The 21,100-nt window shown below is 41.6% G+C and overlaps 1 protein-coding gene across 1 annotated transcript; it reads right to left on the reverse strand.

The window, feature by feature from the left end:
- Nucleotides 1-3,398: 3,398 nt before the first annotated feature.
- Nucleotides 3,399-8,066, reverse strand: LOC306919685 (ependymin-1-like; the record flags this gene model as incomplete). The annotated part of the gene is made up of 6 exons (XM_079496239.1): nt 8,001-8,066; nt 7,073-7,107; nt 6,192-6,326; nt 4,764-4,950; nt 4,172-4,259; nt 3,399-3,537 (listed from the first exon to the last, which is right to left on the reverse strand). Exons 2-6 carry the CDS (start codon nt 7,091-7,093, stop codon nt 3,399-3,401), a joined length of 570 nt encoding a protein of 189 aa, XP_079352365.1. The 5' UTR covers nt 7,094-7,107; nt 8,001-8,066.
- Between the last annotated feature and the right edge of the window lie 13,034 nt (nt 8,067-21,100).

Consider the following 21,100-nt stretch of genomic DNA (forward strand, 5'->3'; position numbering starts at 1 on the left):
CAACCGTTTCGGACGCAGGGTGGAACGCCGGAACCGGCCCCCTGGGCGCGTTCATGGGGGTCTGGAACTCCCCCCCCCACCCCTGGGGACCCCCACATGGTAACTGTCATTTCTCTACCGTTTCGGACGCGGGGCGGCTCGCCGGAACCGTTCTGGCACCCTGGGTGTGTTCCTGTGGGTCTGGAACCCCCACACGGAGTTGCACCACTCACTTCACACGGGTGTGATTCTTTTATGGTACCCCAACTTTCAGCAGTATGAGTGACTCCATATCACAGATTCCCACGGGGAATTTCAGTCTTTTTGAGATGTGTAAAAAAAAAATATATTCACAGATTGGAATTTTTTCTTATAATATGACTACTAGTAGAATTGACTGTATGTGCATGCAGTGCATCCTGGAGACATCAGATTTATTTCCTTACTTTGTATAACTTCAATCCTTTTGAGGACTATATGTGGTTGATGTTCTTAATCTTGCACACATGTCTCCAGCTCTTATAGTAAACACAGAATACATTGGCAGGAGGGATGACATTTCACCTATGTTACCGATTAATTATCAGCTTATAGTTTTTATCTATTCTTCTCACTTCTTATCACTTCCAATTTGACTTGTTTAATTTAATCTGTCATTTAATCTGTAATTTGTAATTTAATAATTCATAATTTGTAATTTAATCTCCCCACCGATTGGATGAATTCTGTTTTATATGTGATAAAAGCTGGAGAGGCATGGAGAGTCTTGTTACTGAACAAACACTCTATTAAATGATTACTATCACAATATAGCAGTGGTGGAAAAAGTACTCTCCGAGTCACCCTCCGATTTATTTATTTGCATTCCGACCTGTACATATAAGTTAGCATGTTTTTTTTAAATATCTCGATTATTGTTGTAATTGTTGTTTGTGAATGAATGCATGGGACCCGAATGGAAACAAGACCCCAAGGTCTTTCTTCGGTGCTGTCCTTTTGGACCAATGTGCTTTGACTGTAGTACTGTACCCTGTACTGTTTGCATTTTTGAGTGGTGCAGCCACTCCATTGTCCAGCAATGTGTGTCCCTGCCTGCCTGCCTGGCTGGCTGGGTCCCTGGCTGGGTTCGTCAGAGCACGGAAATAGTACAGGTTTTTCTCAGATCTACAAGCTACAACAGTACAGTACAGTACAGTACAGTACAGTACAGTACAGTACAGTACAGTACAGTACAGTACAGTACAGTACAGTACAGTACAGTACAGTACAGTACAGTACAGTACCAACAGTACCACTCACTTCAGACGGGTCTGATTTTGTATTGTCTAATAAAATAATAATACAAAAATATATATAGAAATACTGTGTTACAAGTAAAAGTACGGAATTCAGAATGTACATGAGTAAAATACAAAAGTATTAGCATCACGTACGTAAATTATCAGTACGTAAAGTACCAAAAGTAAAAGTAGTCATTGTGCAGAATGTCTCATTTCAAGTTTTCAAATACTATTTTTTTTAAATAGCTGATCTACAAGCGCACAATGCTTTGCAATGCGATGCATTGTGAGCTTGTAGATCGGCTTTTTTTCAAATGGCTGAAATGTATGGCTGAAGTGGTTAGTTTATGTAATAATAATCACAATCTACGAAGTAACTAGTAACTAAAGTTTTCAAATCATTGTAGTGGAGTAAAAGTAGGCTACAATATTTGCAGTAAGTATTTTAGTAAATTGGAAATACTCAATACTCAAGTACAAAATACTTCAAAATTGTTTACTTTCCATCACTGCAATTACACTGTTTCTGAACAAATGCTCTAAACTATTACTATCTCAATATAGAGATATTTAGCGTACCTTTAATAACAGTGTATTAACAATTAATTGGGCATTGTTAAAGCTGCACCAAGACAACATCATTCATTAATTTAAATAATGAATTACATGACGACAGCAGACTAATTACATTAGATTAAGTAGAAGGTGGATCAAGGCTGTGAAGCCAAACAGAGCTTATAAGCTGCGTAAACACACACACACACACACACACACACTAAACCCTGTTTGACGTAAACAAAAATATTCAATTACCAGTACGTGGCTAATTTCAGTGGTGTAACGAAGTACATTAAGTGCTGTACTTTCGTAAAATTTCGAGGCCTTTTTTACTTTACTGGCACATTTCTTTACTCGGCCTCTCCCTTACTTCCTTCACAGGTGATACTAGGGTGCTGCTATTGTGCATGCTAATGTAGCATTACGCGGAAGCCGAGATTGAATCTTTCATGGCGAGTGGGAGCCCCGGGTTCAATCCCGCTTCCGCGTAATGCTATACAATCTGGCATTGTCGGCAGGATGTGGAGCGTGATATCCTCGCGTGAGGGACATGAGGGACATGAGGGACATCGTGTGCGGTGGTCCACGGTGTGAAGTGAGAAGCGCAAGGACGCGCTTCGAAGACTGGGGGGGGTGATTGTAGCATTACGCGGAAGCGGGGATTGAACCCGGGGCTCCCACTCGCCAGACCAACGCACAACCTACATGCCAATAGGGCTGAGCCCAATTGGCAGGGCTGAACGTGCAACCTACCGTGCCAATAGGGCTGAGCCCAATTGGCAGGGCTGTTGCAGGCTTGGTCTTGGCTGGGGGCTACAATAACCTACAATCAGCGTCCTCGCGCTTCTCACTTCACACCGCGGACCGCCGCACACGATGTCCCTCATGTCCCTAGTCGGCAGGACTATAGGAGCGTGATATCCTCGCTTGAAATTAACCCATTAAAACCAGGAAAGCATATCCGTGTCATTTTAGATTTTTGCATTGGCTATTCAAAAACAGCAGAAGCTCACATTTATTTTTGAAACTTGAAGGTTTATACAAATCTTCTCTTCTGCGGGTCCCTGGCACAATACTCAAATGCATATCAATGTGGGGGACTGGGGTCCTTGGCACGAAAGAGTTTGATAACTTCTGGTTTAGATTTTGTTAATCTTAATTTTTAAATACCTTTGTTTTTCTCCAGTCATGCTGGCTGAGCAGAATATAACTGTGTGAGAAAGGCTGTATGTTGGTCGTCTATGCCAGGTCACATAAACTGAAGATATAGTAGCACCATCTAGTGGTAGATCAAGGTAAGTAATCGGGTTGAGGAGATGGACATTTTAAACATCCCTCATTGCTCTGTTGTCAGTGGAATAAAGTTACTGAACAAACACTCTATAGGCTATATATAGTCAAAAGACTAGAACTGACATCTGGACTTAGTAGGCCAACATGTAGCCAATTCCCAGGTTCAAACATAGACTGTATCAGAGCATTTGATTAAACATGACATCAAACATTATTGATACATTAGAGTAAATGCAGGTCAGTAACTTCTCTTTATTATTGATTCATTGCACAATGCAGCAGAGCTGCTCAGTGTCTCCTTAGGAACAAAGAGAAGAAGTCAGTCGCTGGTTTGTCTCCCTCCTCGGCACTCCTCTCTGCTCGCTTGCAGAAGACTGGAATGTCCAGCTCATTAGGGTCCGTGATTCCAATAACGTTATCGAAAAAGCTGGTGAGAACAGAGGTGTTGGTTTATACCACGTGAGAACACAAGTGTTCCTGTCCCAGGCATGTGTCATAATAATAAGCAGACATTTAATATAGCACAACTTGCACAAGTAGGAGGGTCACACAGCCCATCAAAAGGCTAGTAGATCTAAAGGCTTATTGGCTGTTATTGGTGAAGACATTTGGTGTAGAGTGGAAAAATAAGGGGACCAAGTACCTGGGGAACATCAGTAAATGACAAATGGGGGTTTAATAAGTTAAGTTTTATTTTAACTAACTATAAATGCACCAAGTCTCTGTCCGTCTGTCTGTGTGTGTATTGCCTCTAGGGAGTGTGCATGCAACATTTCACGCAGATCGGTGCAGTTTTAGGTCAAAAATGTGAAAAGCTGCCTCATGGTGGCGCTATAACAGGCCGTTCTGGAAAATGCGGGGCAGAGGTTCATCGTTGGCATCCAGGGAGTGTGTGTGCAAAGTTTGGCATCGACCGGGTTAACGGTGCCGGAGATTAGCTGTACACAGACGGACGGAAGGAAGGACGGACACACGGACGGAGTGCAAAACATACTCTCTCCCCATGCCTTCGGCCTGGTGGAGACAATAATAATAATAATAATAATTAAAAGAAGACATACTGTACGTCAATCCAGCCGAACTGTGCTTGGTGATATGTGGTAGACACTGGAATGCATCCAAACTCAGTGACAGTCATCATGTAATTGCCTGGAGGAACAGACATAGGAAACCAATGTGATCAATATTAGTTAGTCTGGTGTGTACAATATTACTACTCTGTGTGTGACGGTACACACATTGGCAGCGGTGTAAGTTGTCTTTCTTTCTTTCATTGTATTTCTTTTTTTACTTTACTGGAGTATTTCCAATTTCCAACACTTTTACTTCACCTCCACTACATCTCAGAGGCAAATATTGTACTCTTCTCCACTACAAAACATTAAAAATAAAAATAAACTTTAGTAATAACTTCAGCCCTGTATACATTTGGCCATTTGAAAATACATAATACGCTTTTTCAAAAGATTTTTATACATTGGAAAACATGAAACAGGACATTCTGCATAATGAGTACTCTTACTTTTGATATTTTACTGTAAGCACATTTTGGTGCCAATAGTTTTGTACTTTTACTCAAGTACATTCCGGACTTGTAACAGAGGATTTCTATATTGAAGTACTGATAGGTTGTTGCATCCATTGGCCTCTAACCTGACTTATCGGGCAGAGTTCCGGTCCAGCTGTTGACCAGCAGACCCTGACCAGGGCCTGAGGAGCTGCCTATCACAGCCTGTCCAGCCAGGGAGGCATCCTGTGGTACCCCCATGGAGTACCAGTCATTCTTCAGAGCTTGATGGACGCATTTCTGGTTTGGCTCGTCAATCAGATACACAGTATGCTGAGGAATGACATTTAACAGGAAACAGTTCATTTGTGTGCCAATTATGCCAATTATGACACCACATACAAATTAAATATTCCCAACTGAAGTTGATTGTCCATAGGACACACATAACAAGCTTAGAAATATTTTCTTTCACATCAGGATGTAAATAATGATCATTAAATGTAAGTGACTAAACCTTTTTGTGCCACAGTGTCTATTCCACTGTGCTACATAATTATTTTAAAACCATAGTATTTGTGTATGAATTAAATCAGTGTTACTGATTTACTGGCAAGTCTATTCACTTTATACTGGCTATATACTGTACATACTGTACATGCATCAATGCAGCATATGGTCCATTGTGTTTGTCTTATCAGAACCCAGCTGTACTCAAATATAGTAGGCTAAATGACAGGTCGTTTCCATGGCCAAGTACTGCTCTTATATTTTAACGTTGATCTAATCAGTTCTTTATCAGTACGTATATATTATTATGAAGGACACATTCCACAAGGTTATTTAATAGACTATTACCTGGGTACATGGGTAACTGGTACTGGGTAACTATTAGATCCTTGTAATTGTGATGCAGTGTGGGAGGATGCTTGTAGTTGCACATATTATATTTATTGTCTGGATCTTGTGACCATATACATATCTATGTCTGTTATTGTTTATGTGTGTTTATCTACTGTATTTTTAGAGGTTTTTTATTATCTGCTGTAACATGAATTGCCCAGTTTGGGACATGCTAATAAACTGAACCTTGACCAGTAGTAGTCACTGAGGTGTCTATAAAGCACAATGACTTCCTCCATGCAAACAGCAGTAAAAACAAAAAAGCAGCAGTATAGAGGGTATGCGCGTGACATCACCAAGTTATGCAGGAACGTACTGAATGGCAAAAAACTACAAAGCAAAGCAAAGTTACTATATTTACCCAGGGTAACTGGACTAAGCATCAGATACTTGTTTACAGCCAGGCCCTGCTCATAGAACATTTCATGGTAGTGGTTCAATGCCTTGCTCAAGGGCACTTCAGCGGTGGTAATTTTAACGTGCCGGTCCGGGGATACGAACTGCCGCAAACCGTTAGGCCACCGCTGCCACTACTACACTGCTACTTCCTGGCCTTGACAGCCCATACATCCAAACAGAAAGTCTTATCTGATTGCATTAAACATTAAACTCACTTTGCCACTCACCTTGCATGTGCATACCCTCTAGTGAAGTGTTACGCATGCACGTACCTCGTGGAACAGCAGAAGGGCATCGACGGTCAGGGTCTTGTTGTCGAGGGTCCCCCACTCCTTCACGCGTTGGCGCTGTCCTAGAGCATCGTACCAGTACTGTCCATACGAATGCATCTTCTCATCATGGGTCCTCTGAGAGAACAACACTTTGATTTGAGTCTACGTTACAGTTAATTAATTGAATCTACTATTAAAAATACTACTACTATTACTACTACTAGGCTTACTATAATAATAATAATAATAATAATAATAATAATAAAACTTTATTTGTATAGCACCTTTCATGACATGAAATGCAGCTCAAAGTGCTTTACAGAGCAATGGAGAAAGAAAGAAAAGAAAAGCAAGGCATAAACATTAAGAAATAATAGCAGTAATGCAATACAGTGAGGACATGAATAACAAAAAAAAATAAAAATGTCTACAGAGGCTGCCTGTCGAAGGTACAGTGGGAGTTTGTTCCACGCCATCGGCCCGTAGAAGCAAAAAGCTGCTTCCCTGTATTTTTTTGTTGCCATTTTGTTAGGCAAAGCGAGCAGGCCAGCAGTGGAAGACCTTAGGGGGCGGTTTGGGACATATTTAGGCAGGCAGTCATGTAGGTAGGAAGGTGCGACCATGCGAGACATATCGATAATAAGAACACAAAAATGTCAGATTCAAGCTCCACAACGTGCATTTTGAGCTACATGGGCTATTTTCTGTATTTTTATGCGATGCATACCACTACTTTGCATAAACAAAGTATAAAATAGGGCTTAAGTGCTTAATCAGACTAATATGTCAAAAATGTTTTCACCTTGACTCGTTGATAATTAGTTTTCGTTTTACTCAATAGCCTACTACAGCAGTGTTGAAGAAAAGCATGCAGCACTCACCACAGTGAATGCTCCAGTCATGAGAAGTGGACTAGCTGTGAGAAGCAGAGAAATCTGTTTTATTCTACAACAATGGCTCAATACTGTGCATTAGTTGTTTTTGTTCTAATAGGCCTACAGTGGTTTTCAACCCTTTTCTTAACAAGGTCCATTCGGCATTTGAGTAACACGGTACACCATTTGATGAGATTTAGCCTCTCAGACGATATTTTGTTATCGTTGGATAAGATTTTGTCCACAATTCCATTCTGCATTGATGTGGTTCCATTAGGAGCGATAACGACGTTGATCAAAATAACAATTGTTCTACATGCTATATAGACTAATGCAAATGTTTAACAATAATTTAACTCTTGAGAGCGTAAAATGTAACACATGTAAAGGTGTGTCTGTGGATTTTACATATTGAACCAATTTGAGATTGACAAGAGATGTGACTAAAATGTAATAACTGCGAGTTGTGAGGTGTTGTGAGATGTGCTATTTTCCCCCCAGAATAGGAATGCTTAGAGATGCACGATATTGAAATTATGACCGATATCAGATCTCTGATTATTTGCAGGGTCATATCGATGGATACAGATTCCGATATACCGGTATTACATTATTATCTTGAATTTATATTGAACTCATTGCCAAATATTTAAATGATTATTTAATGTTTTGCTGGTGAAAGTCCCCACTAACAGCTGACACTCCTAAAGAGACAGGCAAACTGGCTGCTCTTCGAGCAGAAAGCCATTGACGGTCACATTCTTATCTGTGAGAATAATCTGGGTTATTTTTAGATGGGTTTGATACCGATATGGCATTTTTATGGCTGATATGGCCGATTTCGATACGCTACCGATTATATTGTGCATCTCTAGCTCGGACGCTAGCATAAAACAATAAGCAATACTTATAAGTTCAGAGGTATTGTACTCACAGCATGGATGGGGCTGCTGGGCCAGGCAGCATAGAGCCAGTAGGCTCAGCAACACAATGAAGTCCCTCATGCTTCCTCACACACAAAGCGTAGCCACACACACACAAACACACACACACCTACACACACTGCCAGGTTAATGCTGTAGCCGGCCGGAGCCACTTCCTTATAAACATGACACTGGAGGCTCCAGGTACTCAGCAGGTGCCAGAGTTTCTTTCCAACAGCGTTTAGCTGTTTTGAATGCCAGGGTCTTTTGTAAGGACATTGTGATAAGAGGCAGTATAACAACGCATGTGACTCTGACAGCATAGCAAACGTTATACTGTAACTATGTAGGCTACTACAATCCCAGTGGTCAGTGGTGGAAAATGTACTCACATTTTGTACTCAAGTAAAACTAAAAGTAGCCTTGGCTGCATGGTAATCCAGTCTGGCAGTGTGCCGCGGGTTCGACTCCCGATCCCGATGGCCTTTACTGCGTGTCACCCCCCCATGGCCCCATCTCTCTCTCCCCATTTCCTGTCAGTCTACTGTATACCTTACCTATCCCTCTATAAAAAGGAATATAAAGGCGCAAGCCACAACAAATATAATGCAATGTAGAAACTCTACACGTCTGGTAATCAAAATTCACTTGAGTGAAAGACTGAAGTATAAGTATTGTTATCAAAATACTTTCACAAGTTTTCAAATGTATAAAATTGATGAAAATATTTTGAAAATAGCAAATCTAAGCTCACAATGCAGTGCATCGCAATGCATTGTGAGCTTGTAGATACGTATACTAGAAGCACCACGTGTCGCAAATGGGAAGAAGGCAATAGCGGGAGTGCAAAACTGTTTTTTTATTTTTTTGCTTGGAAAAGCAAACCTGGCAACCAGATGTTTTCATAGACCCAGTTGCTTGGAAAGCGCGTACCTGGCAACCTGGTCGAGTGGCCAGGTTTTTGTTTGTACTGTTACTGTACTGAGTAGTACAGAGAGAATGCATGCTAATTCTATTGTATGAAGCTCATATTACTCTGGGGCAGGAGCGGCGGAGGAGCTGCCGATGCTGTGACAGTTGTGGCACATTATTTTGGATGTAAACGGCACAGCGTTTAGCTTTTTTGATAGGATTTGCGTGGTGCGATGGGACGCGTGTCACATGGTGTAGCGCAGTGACGTGTGAAGAGCGCAGTGACGTGTGAAGTAGTATAGCCAATCAGAGGGCTCAGAAGTGCGGACTGCAGCGTTCGAAGTGTGGACAGCGTCGTTCGTGTGCGCACCAACTTCTGGCTAGTACTCTATGGATAAGCCACACTCGGCGCGCTCTGTGAAGTCTGTCTGGAGTCATCCCGACCGAAGTCTGACGTCACTTTCAGTAGAGGGCGCCAGTCCACAGGTTCGTGTATTTTTTTATTTGCATTGAAATCCCCATAGGGGGATTTTAGGTCGCTTCATATAAGAACTGTGTTTGAAAAATCATCCCGATCCCGATCATCCCGGCCTTTCTGTCAGGGGGGTGACTGTGCGTCGTTAATGATGTCCATTCATATTTGATACAGCCAGTTTAAGGAGAAAATGGAATTAATGTAAAAGCCTTGAAACTACAACGTATGAAAGCAATGTCGGTGCTACATCACGCCCAGCTGTCAACACATTGCGTTCCTGAGATTCCTCATTGACGTAAGCTCAGCTGGCAGTGACTCGACTCGTAGTAACCACGAAACATTCACTATATATATATACAAAATAAAATAAAAACGTAATTAACATGTGCGACGGGCAGCTGCAGCCACCGCGCCTACCCGGAAATGTTGTCTCTGGGTTGTTTGACTCGTTTCTAGCGCTTATTGTGTTACTCTTTGGGTATATATTTGTACATTTCCACCTTCACTCGATGCTTCATATCCATATGAGTGAAAAGGCCGGGATGATCGGTTTATTTTTCAAACACAGTTCTTATATGAAGAGATCTAAAATCCCCCTATGGAGATTTCAATGCAAATAAAAAGTACATAAACCAGTGGACTGGCGCCCTCTACTGACAGTGACGTCAGGACTTCGGTGCTCTAGATCAGTGGTTCCCAAAGTGTGGTCCGGGGACCCCCAGGGGTACTTGAGGGAGTTCCAGGGGGGACCCAGCTAAATGATAATTTGTAACCAAATGGACCCTTATGGGTCTTAAATTAACAGTGGTTTTACAATATAAATTCGGGTACCAGAGATAGAAATGACATTAAATCGGGGATCCATGGCATAATGCGTGTGAAACTGGGGGTCCTTGTTTCGTAATCACTGCTGGAGCCGTGAAAATCCTCCCTTATCGGGATCACTGGCATATGTTTTCAAATGGGCAGTCCGTGGCCTAATAAATGTTGATTTGGGGGTTCTTGACACGAAAAAGTTTGGGAACCACTGCTCTATAGAGTCCGTCCAAGTGCAGTGAAGATCACCTTTTTTCGCAATATCTCAACCAAAAAGTAAAGCCTGTATTTCCAGAGAACTACAGATTTTTTTACCGCTAAATCGCTAAATTTAGTCAGTCTGTGCCATGTTTTTCCATTGTAGTCGAATCGGGAACAGTATACTGGCGCCTGCCGTGGGGGGTTCTTCTGGGTTGAATGGGCCAATGTGTATTTGTTTGTGTAATATATTGTTAAAGTATAGTTAAACTGATTTTGATGCTATATTAACTCATCTTGCTGGGGATCCCCTGGAACCTTCTCAAGGACCCCACTTTGAGAACCACTGGGTTAATGGACATAATACAGCGTGTTAACTTTATGGTATATCTTGAACTTTGAATGTCGATGTTAAATTACAGAAGGAGGCTTAGAAAACCTGTACTGGAGTGTTGGTGGACTGGATCACATTGAACTTGGAATGACATCACTGTCATGTGACCTGGAGGTCATCACCGGACCCGCACAACGTGTTATGTAACGCCTGGGATTTTAACCCCAGGTTTCCTGCATGTAAAGGGACAACAAAAAAGCCCAACATCTTATCCACTAGCCTAAACTCACCAACACATTTGTAACTGTACAGAAAGCTTTGTGAATTATCCTCTTTCTATCTGCAAAGTGTTTGTTTCATCAAAATGAAATGAGCTACTTTCTGTCAACACATCCATCCATACAAGTGATTACAGCCTTTGAGGTTTCGAACATGAAGGCCAATAAGACCAATTACACAATTGGTGACTGGTGATACCTGTTAAAGGCCATACAAACCTGCTAGAAAGTGATTTCAACTCCTACCTGCTAACTGAAAACTTGTTTCTGCCTGAAAATTATATCATTTCATTTTTTGAGGTTATATTCCAAGCATTATAGCCAAATCAGACCAATATACCAGTGGCTACCTGTAATGGCCATAATGCCATATATGGGTATATGAGTCATATATCCATACATGCTCTCTCTCTCCCCCTCTCTTTCTCTCTCTCTCTCTCTCTCTCTCTCTTCTCTCTCTCTCTCTCTCTCTCTCTCTCCCTCTCTCTCTCTCTCTCTCTCTCTTTCTCTCTCTCTAGTTAAAGTGGTTATGAGCTTTAACTGAGTGGTTATCAGCTTTAACTACAGTCCAAAGTTAAAGTGGTTATGAAGCAGACATTCATATTTTACATTAAAAAAATAATGAATATTTTACAGCTACAGTTCTATCCTGTCACTTTCATTTTTCAGGAGCAGACACAGTGAATTTAAGGCGTTGATTCATCCTTTTGTAACGCAGAGGGTACACATGCAACATACAGTACATGTGTGCCCTCTGTGAGTTACATTACTGTAACACTGAAGACTTACGCCATACCAATGTGTGACGCCGGTCCAGGGGTGCCATGCAATACTTTGATTTACAAGTTTACAAAAGTTTACAAAAAGGACATGAAACAGTGAAAGTGATCAAGACAGTATGACAACAATTAACACCAATAAGCAAGACTTTCACGAAGACAAATACTACTGGTAGAAGTTGATATGAATATTAGTCAATCCGCCATCTGACATGCCACCGCAGACACCACGTCTGCACTATAAATGACTGACTGGACAATTAGTCAGAAATATCAGTGAGTCTCAGCTCATTAAAATGTTTTTAAAAAATGGTCCCACATCTTACTGATTTTTTTCAGGGAGTCACCCAGCATTTAACCAGTTTATTTGTATTTGTATTTTTTTTTATTTAGAATACCCAATTCTCTTTTCTCACCCTTTTCTCCCCAATTGAATCATTATGCCAATTCATTCCTCCCCACACACATTTCGATGTTGTCACTGCTGTTGTATACTGCACTCCCTGCTGACAGGCTCCACACCAGCCCTTTGGAGTACATGCAATGACAACAACAACTGAGTAACTGAGTTGTCAACTATTGTGTCTCACCAGGCCTGAGTCACACCAGGCCTGAGCCTCACCAGGCCTGAGCCTCCCCAGGCCTGAGCCTCACCAGGCCTGAGCCTCACCTGGCGTGAGTCACAAACTCACAACTCACCAAGGCAGGCTGTTAGTCCAAGTAAAGTCCAAGTAAAGTCTTCATGAATTCATTCATTCATTCATGTTTCCTGAGTGTGTTGTTCCAGTTTGAGTTTAGTCAAAGATGTTTGAATAAAGATTATTTGAGGAAGAAACACCATCCAATGCTCCGCCACTAGATGGTACACCTCCCTCAGGCCAGTTGTGACCGTTTTAATCAGCTGTCCTCTATCCCAGTGGTCCTCAGCCTGTGGATCTCCACATGATTTTGTATTTATTTTTTATTAAGGGACTAAGCCTGAAGGTCCTATTGGTCTCGTATTGTATTTTGCCGGATTTTCTTCTGTTTGTTCTTCTTCCGTCAAAAATAGCAGTTCTGGCTTAACCGTGCAGTTGGTTTTTAGCAAAACTTGGCAATATGGTAGAGGGCTATGCCAAACGGTGAAGACGCGAAGTCCACGACCATTGGCCAAAGGATGGTGCTAGAGCACTCAATTGAAAATGAAAACTTTGAGCAGGCATAGCTCATGAACCATTTGACCGTTGGCAAATGTTTTTTCTTATTGCTTGGCCCGTCTTATCGCTGCTTGCAGCTAAATGTATTTCTTGCGCAAGCAGAGCGTGCAAGTACTGTAATCGGCTGCGTATGTCGGTGGAGTTGCTTGGTCAATCAGGGACCAAGTATGTATGTTGGTGTTGTCCACTGGCCAATCAGGGACCAAGAACAGCCATCGACTGGGTATGTATGTTGGTACATTCCACCAGCCAATGAGAAACTATACTGTTCTCGATGATGTAACTAAAGTATGTTTCAAAATTGGTATAAGGTCAACAGGGTATGTATCGGCTGGGTATGTATATGTTGGTGTACTCCACCCGGCAATGAGGGACCACTGACCACTGCTGTATTTCAAACCTAGACAGCAGCAGAGAGCTTTAGGACTCAGAGCAGCAGTCGTACCAGCAGTGGTGAGCGCAACTCATGGCACGCTCTGCTTGCGCACAAGTACGCCATACATGGCCTACTTGTGTACAATGCGCAAGTTGGCGGCTCGACAGAGTGCATTTCTAGTTATTTATACTGTATATTTTTGATAAATTGGAATCGGCTACTATACTTTTCTAATGTTCATTTCCTGCTCAGAGGTTGCATGTGTGATAATAGTACAGATTTCATTTCATGACTACTAGAGTCTCCTGGAGTCTAATCATCCATATTATTTATTCCTACTAGGCTACTAGACAAAGAGAGAGAGAGAGAGAGAGATAGAGAGAGAGAGAGAGAGAGAGAGAGAGAGAGAGATGGTGCGTGTGTAACCATGGTAACAAAGTGTTAGGTAACTAGGTTGCTGTGGTGACGTTACTCTGCTAGATCTCTGCATCCACTTTATCATTTTACTTTATTTACCGAACACGCACGCACGCACGCACGCACGCACGCACGCACGCACGCACGCACGCACGCACGCACGCACGCACGCACGCACGCACACACACACACACACACACACACACACACACACACGATAAGGCAAGGCAAAGGAAGTTGTCAAGTACATTTCAATTACAGAACAATTTATATACAATTACATAAAATAATACATAAAACATGAAGCATTAACAATTAAAACAGAAAAATAACAATACAATTATACAGTGATGTGTGTGTGCGCACGTACACGCACACACATGTTCTGTACACACAGTTACCATAGGAACAAGGGCAGAGGCAATATGAGGTGAGAGAGGGGATAGAGTGTGAGAGAAGAGAGAGAGCTGCTTTTACTCTCAAAGGTTTTATACCAAGTGAATGTAAAAACATTGAAATATTGCTGCCCTTTTTTTCTAAAGTTTATAGCCAAGCTATCAGTGTATAACTATTCCGGACAGCAGGTGCACAAATCTTATGTTTTTGTAAAATAGTTTTACTGTAAGTTAAACTTGTGTGTTTTCAATTAGAACATTCATTAGAACAATATCAGTCACCAGAAGCATGGTCGTGTATTTTCAATGAATCTAACATTAGTTAGAAGGACAATAGCAGTCACCAGAAGCATGGTCGTGTATTTTCAATGAATCTAACATTAGTTAGAAGGACAATAGCAGTCACTAGAAGCAGGGACGTGTGTTTTGAATGAGTCCAAGTTCAATGGGTATAGGCCTATTTGAAGGAATGGATATTAAATTGTCTGGGGGTGAAACACAAAGTAAGTGAGTAGATGTTAAAATGACCCCAGAAGTGGTTTAAAGTGAAATAACCCTTTAGTTGATACTAAAATGAAGTAAAGGGCAAACAACAATACAAATCAACTTACCAAACAAACACATCTAGCCAGAAACAGGGCTATTTTCCACTTATTTTTATTATTATTATGCTTATCCATTTTGACAACCAGAATAATACAAAAGTAATAATAATAATGATGAAAAAATACCAGTGTTCATCAAAAAACCTGTAAAAATGTCTTATGAAACAAGCTATAAATTAATTGATCATCATGCAGCATACAGGAATTAGAATAGAAGAATAGAATAGGTTGGTTGTTTTTCGTGTTATTATTTGTTTATGTTGGAATCTGGCTCCATGAAGATATTGCTGGTAGAATGTGGAGGAGCTTGTATACGTTCCTCCTGACTGAAGATTTGGTCGCTTATCAGCAAGTTGGCAGACTAACTGGTAGTGGTAAAGGCAACTTTGCCCTGTGTTTATACATTATTACCTTGTTTATTTCATTATAATTATTGTAATGGCAGCATACGTGGCTGGTTAATAACTTTCCATTAAAGGCCAATAGTAGACTTGCATTTGTTTACATAAATAGACTTGTGTTTGTTTACATAAAAGGAGGCATGCTTCGACCTGATTGGATACATTCAAAGTCAGCTTGAATGATTACAATTTGCAATTCTGTGTCACCCAGGTGCCCCTAGTGGCAGAATAATATATAGTATGTTAAAGGTGCATAAATAGATAACATACGTATAGAGTGTTTATTCAGTATCTTCAAGTATTTAGTGTCCAGGCAGCTCACTCAGTCGGCAGGTGGGTCAGTGGGTTCCATCTCAGGCACCACCAACTCATCGTATGAGTAGCACGGCTTGTGTGCTGCAGATTATGCAGTAAGTACTGAAAGCTGATCGTAGGTGTTCTTGTAAGTACTGGGACCTGATGGTAGGTGTTGTTGTAAGCATTGGGAGCTAGGTGTGGCCCATTGCCCATTGCGCTGGGCTTTATTGTCTGTTGGTTGGTCATGCACTGGTATGATCGGTATGCCTGAAACTCATCCAGTGAGAAAGGTTCTGTGGTGCAAAAACTAAGCGTGATTATGTGTTAATTTGTTCATGTTCATCATGTTATTCTTTCTTTAATTAATTCATCAATTAATACGTTAAAAGTTCCAGTAATACGCTAAAAATTACGTTTGGATTAGTCAAGCCACTGACTGACATCAGACCCAATACCAAGGTAATGGCAAGAGTTTACTCAGCAAAAATGTGTAAATAATTTGGCCTCATATACGTTAAGGCATATTCCTAAGTAGAAGAATGGTTATAGTTCATAATGACCCGTATAATTTGCCTGGAATCTGTTTTATAACCTATAAAAAAAAAGAAAACTCTAAACCATGAATATTATACATCTTCTATGTCTAAAGGAAGAAGGCAGAATATACCTGCCATAAAGTTGGTTTCTTTTTACCCTGCGTCCAAAAATAAAGTGTTGGCACTTTGGCTATCACCTTCACCTTCTCTTGAAGACTACTATTTCGATGCTTCTGCCGTGAGCCGGCATCACTACAACGACTTTGGTGTGGTCATGTCATGTCAACAGTCCTGAGATATACATTGTGTACAGTACGTTCATGTAAACGCAGACAGTCCTAAACCGCAGGGCTTCTCAAAGTTACGCAAGACCAGGGTTGCCACAGAATCATTTTTGGAATGTATCAATATCACTTCAGTTTAACCATTTAGAGTAGACGGTAGACCCTACCGTCTACTTACTTAAAAAAGTCTTACTTTGTAAGACTTTTTTTTCCCCCATCTACACCACATCTCTTTAAAAGCGACACATTGTGAGCGTGTAAAGCGGCTATTTCTGGCAAATGTGCTCCCACCCAGGCGTTCAAACAGTTAAACGTCAAGTCTGATTACATGTGACAATGTCCCATTCAGTGCATTGACAGCATCCAAAATGTTTTTCTTTTTTTTTCTTTTTTCTATTGAGAATCCTCATAGGGGAATCTTAGCAGCTCCAAAAATAAACAAATCAGCACGGCAATTTAATTGTGACTCTGTGTTGCTTATGATATTGAGTAAAACGTATTTATTTTCTCAGTCTTTGGATAAATTAGTTCTTGTTCACCCTCGGCTGATGGTTCATGTCCATGGGTAAAATCGCTGGGCTGATTTGTTTTATTTTTGGAACACAGTTCTTATATGACATGTTCTAAGAATTCTCTATGGGATTTTTAATGGAAATAAATTACTCTGTAACCCAGGGGGATAGCGCCTTCTCGTGGCGTACCAAACAAATGGACCAATACCAATTCTCAGCCTTCATCTGTGGCTCGAATAATATAATAAATCTCACCAGTGTGAAGTGAAGTGAGCCGTGCCTTTGAGGTAACTGTGACCTCAGTGCTGCTGATTATGATGTATGATGATGATGTCTGATTCCACATGACGTCATAAAGGGCAGACTGATGAGACTAATGCTACACACATAGTCAGGTGTTGGAGCGGTCTCAGGTTAAAAAATGAAATACCCGTGTGAGGTGATGGAGGCGCTATACATATTGTATGACGTAATTATCAGACAAAACAAACATTGACAAAACAAACATTAAACTCTGTTAATGTTTGTTAAAGGAAAAACAAACATTAAACCTGTATATAGGAGGGGCTAGTGCCCCTCAAAAATAAATACCCGTGTGAAGTGAGGGGCGCTATTATAATCATACATCATCATACATCATCTCATTTCGGCCAATCACAATTTGTGTCCTCACCTTCTCTTCAATGTTTGTGTTAACACCCTCAATTCTGGACATAGGAGGGGCTCAAAAATAGAATAAAAGTGGCTTTAGAGATAGTTTGGAGGGTGAGACACATGGGTTGTTACCATGGTAACCGTTACCAGGGCTACGGTGGTTGGTGAGGAGGGGGGGAGGGGAGGGTGTGGCCCGTGCACAGCGTGGTCGGAACTCCCCGGTTCATCACGCAGACAGACTCCGCCTCCTCCTGATTGGCCCCGCCTCCTGGCCGCTGAGACTCTACACACACACACACACACACACACACACACACACACACACACACACACACACACACACACACACACACACACACACACACACACACACACACACACACACACACAGAGTAAAGATTAGAACATGATTCTCAAACCCTTCTGGATCAGGGCTGAGTCTACGGCAGTGAAGTGCCAACTAGTCCCATTCCCGAAAGCGTTCGCGGCCCACCCCTCTGACCACCCCCCTGACCACCCATGGGCCATGTGACCACTTAATAAGCGAGCTGTTCTGTTCTCCTTCTGTTTTCTATACGCTGCCGAATAGCAAGCAACATTACATTTTTTCTTACGTTTTTCTTTACTTGTCTGTTGTATGTTTGACTTATTTCTTTAATGCATTGCATATTTTTACGTTTGCTTTTTTGTGTGTGGCTGTGGCACATCATCATCAATTATTAATTAACGGTGAATATTTGCTGGTGTGTGTGTGTGCTAGATTGACCAGATCCAAAATGTTCATTTGAGGAACAATATTGCTTGTGTGGGATGGAGCAATGGGACGGGATTGGGAACTTTTTAGGGCCTATGGCCGACTCAGTACTGTAGCCTATAGGGGATGTGTCTCATGTTATTTTAACAGGCTTAAAAACATCTTGCAGCTGGAAAAGAGACAATGAGAGAGCCTTACAACAGAAAGCCAACTATTAGGGGACTAACTATTAGGGCATTTGAACACAATGTGGGACAGAGTCTCAATTTGTGGGACGCCTGAAAAGTCTTGGAAATGAAGGACTGTACCACGCAAAGGTGGTCACCTTGTGCGTGCGTGCGTGCGTGCGTGCGTGCGTGCGTGCGTGCGTGCGTGCGTGCGTGCGTGCGTGCGTGCATCAGTGTAACATTACATTGTATGTGGCACCATGCAAGGACTTGAGTTCTTTGGGAGTTAGTGATCTTCATCATCATCATCATGCACCATGCTGTTCATCCTCTCTCCGGCCTCTGGACAACCTGCTCACAACACGACCTTTCACCTCAAGAGGCCAAAGGTCAACGCCACCGTAAAGGTTATGCAGATAACGTTTGAATGAATTGATAACATAAAGAAAAAAAAACACAAAAAAACAAAAACATCCAGAGCTTTTAAAAGGGCATCAAACAAAGGTATTGCTACCCCCCAAAACGATGTTTTAAAATAATAATGTGCACTGATGGCCGCCACTGGCCATGTGTTTTTAGTCGGATAGGGGCCTTTTAATATCTAAATATACAGTATTAATGTAAGGCAGCCATCACGTCACTTGGAGACTACATGTGTGCTGCCTTACAGAGAGGATGGGGCAATACATACATGTGTGCTACATCTAGTGGCTGATCGTTGTGCATTTTTAAAAGCTCAAGCTCAGAGAAGGAAAAAGGTTGATGTTCGAGTCGTTGCATTAATTAAATAATTAATGACACAGGAGAAAACAAATCCGTCAATGGAAATAAATGGTTTCGTACAAAAAAAAAGATTTATTTCATGCTAGAGTATCTTTTCAACTCTTTTTTTTGCTTTGTTTTCTGAATGTTGCATAACACTGCATGCATTTGAATCCCAGAAGCACTCTGTCCTCTCCTCTCCTTAAGATACATTGACTCTGAGAGGGTACACATGGACGCAAATGGACCCACAGGTAGGTTTATTTGCATCCATTTGTACCCTCTCAGTATTAAAAATTGACACTGAGGTTTTACTGTCGACAGCCCGAACTCTCATTCAATTTCCCTTTTTGTCCTCCTTTATTTTGGGTAAATGCATTTTATTTTATTTTTTAAGTTTTCTTAAAAAAATGAATAAATAACATTTAAAATCCTTATATGAAAGTAACAACAGTTAACCATGGTTTTGCTCCATTCTAACAGAATCGTGTTAATGTTTTTGAACAATTATTTTTACGTGCATAACTGAAGCATGGATCATAAAAAAGAAGAAGACTTTCATTTTCCGCTAGTCTTAAAGTCCAGCTGCACAACAAGCATGCCAACACAGACAAGGTCCTGTTTACAGCGATCAAAACCGCCAAAACCGCCAGTCCATCTGTCTCTGGTCATGGTATACGGTTAACGCTAGCGTACCGTTCCGGTAAACATTGTCTCTAGAACAAACGTTTTCACTGCTGGTCAGTGGAGCCCCCTACAGGGCTGGTTCCTGACAAAACCGAAGAAGAAATATAAAGTATTATGTGAGATAAAAAAAAGTTGGCAAACGGAAAAAGCATGTTGACAACTTCATCATATATCTTGGCTACATCGAAAAAGAAAAAAAAAAGAAAAACAACTTCATATTCATAACCGCTTTTTTTTCGTTTGTGTAAACCACCATGCAACACATGCTAAACAAAAGTAGCTACCCCCCCCCCCCCCCCCCCCCCACAGTCTCAGTGAGACGCCATTCATTCAGCGCCTGGGAAATGTCCATCTCGACATAACCACTGGTTGTATTCGGCCACATTCCTTCACGACTGCACCTGGTCTGTCCATTCATCGTGCTTTGTGGGAAACCGGTTGATTGTCATCAGTGCTTTCTTATCGGAGGAGTCCTTCTTATGTGAAAAGCAGTCGAGTCAACAGCCATCAAACTCCTGCTTGGCCTGAGCTGGGTCTCTCGTGGCCAAAACATTGACATCTCTCCATCTCCGAGAGGCCACTGAAGATCTGCCAGAGTCCAGCAGCCAAACCTTAGGGCCAGAAATAGTATAGTGGCGGGGCCTCCTTCAGGTGACACGGAGAACTTCAGCCTGCATATATTTAACTAGGACACTGTCATCTGTCCAGGCATCTATATGGGGATACAGACGGCGCGCACATCAGCCAATCAACACTCATTCTCAGCACTGGAGAGAGAGAGAGAGAGAGAGAGAGAGAGAGAGAGACAGAGCGAGGAAGAACGGATAGACGAGGAACCCTGAAGACGAGACAGGAAGAGGGGACGGAACGTGTGAAACACAAACAAGGTCCGAAAAGTCTGAGGAAGATTTTTTAAATACTTTAAAACGCTATAGCGAGTGTGGAGTTTCTTCTGTTTTGACCCCTAACCCTGAACCATGTTACAAGACTTCTGCCCAGCTCCCACATTAACATCTCTGTGTCTCTATCTGTCTTTCCATCGAGAGGTTGGGGGAATGTAGCAGCTTTGAGAGGTTTAGCATCTCTGTCAATCTGTCTTTCAGCAGCTTTGAGATGGGAGTGGCAATAATGCACGCCTCACACAGACCACACATTAGACACGTACACATTAGACACAGTAGAACACAACAAAGCGCTCAGCTCACAAGACCACCTCGAAAATGCAGAGTGCACAGAGACGATCGTTCACACAGTGGAGAAAGGTGAAAGGACACAG

The sequence above is a fragment of the Electrona antarctica genome, assembly GCF_951216825.1.
Source record: "Electrona antarctica genome assembly, chromosome: 3".
NCBI classification, from domain to species: Eukaryota; Metazoa; Chordata; class Actinopteri; order Myctophiformes; family Myctophidae; genus Electrona; species Electrona antarctica.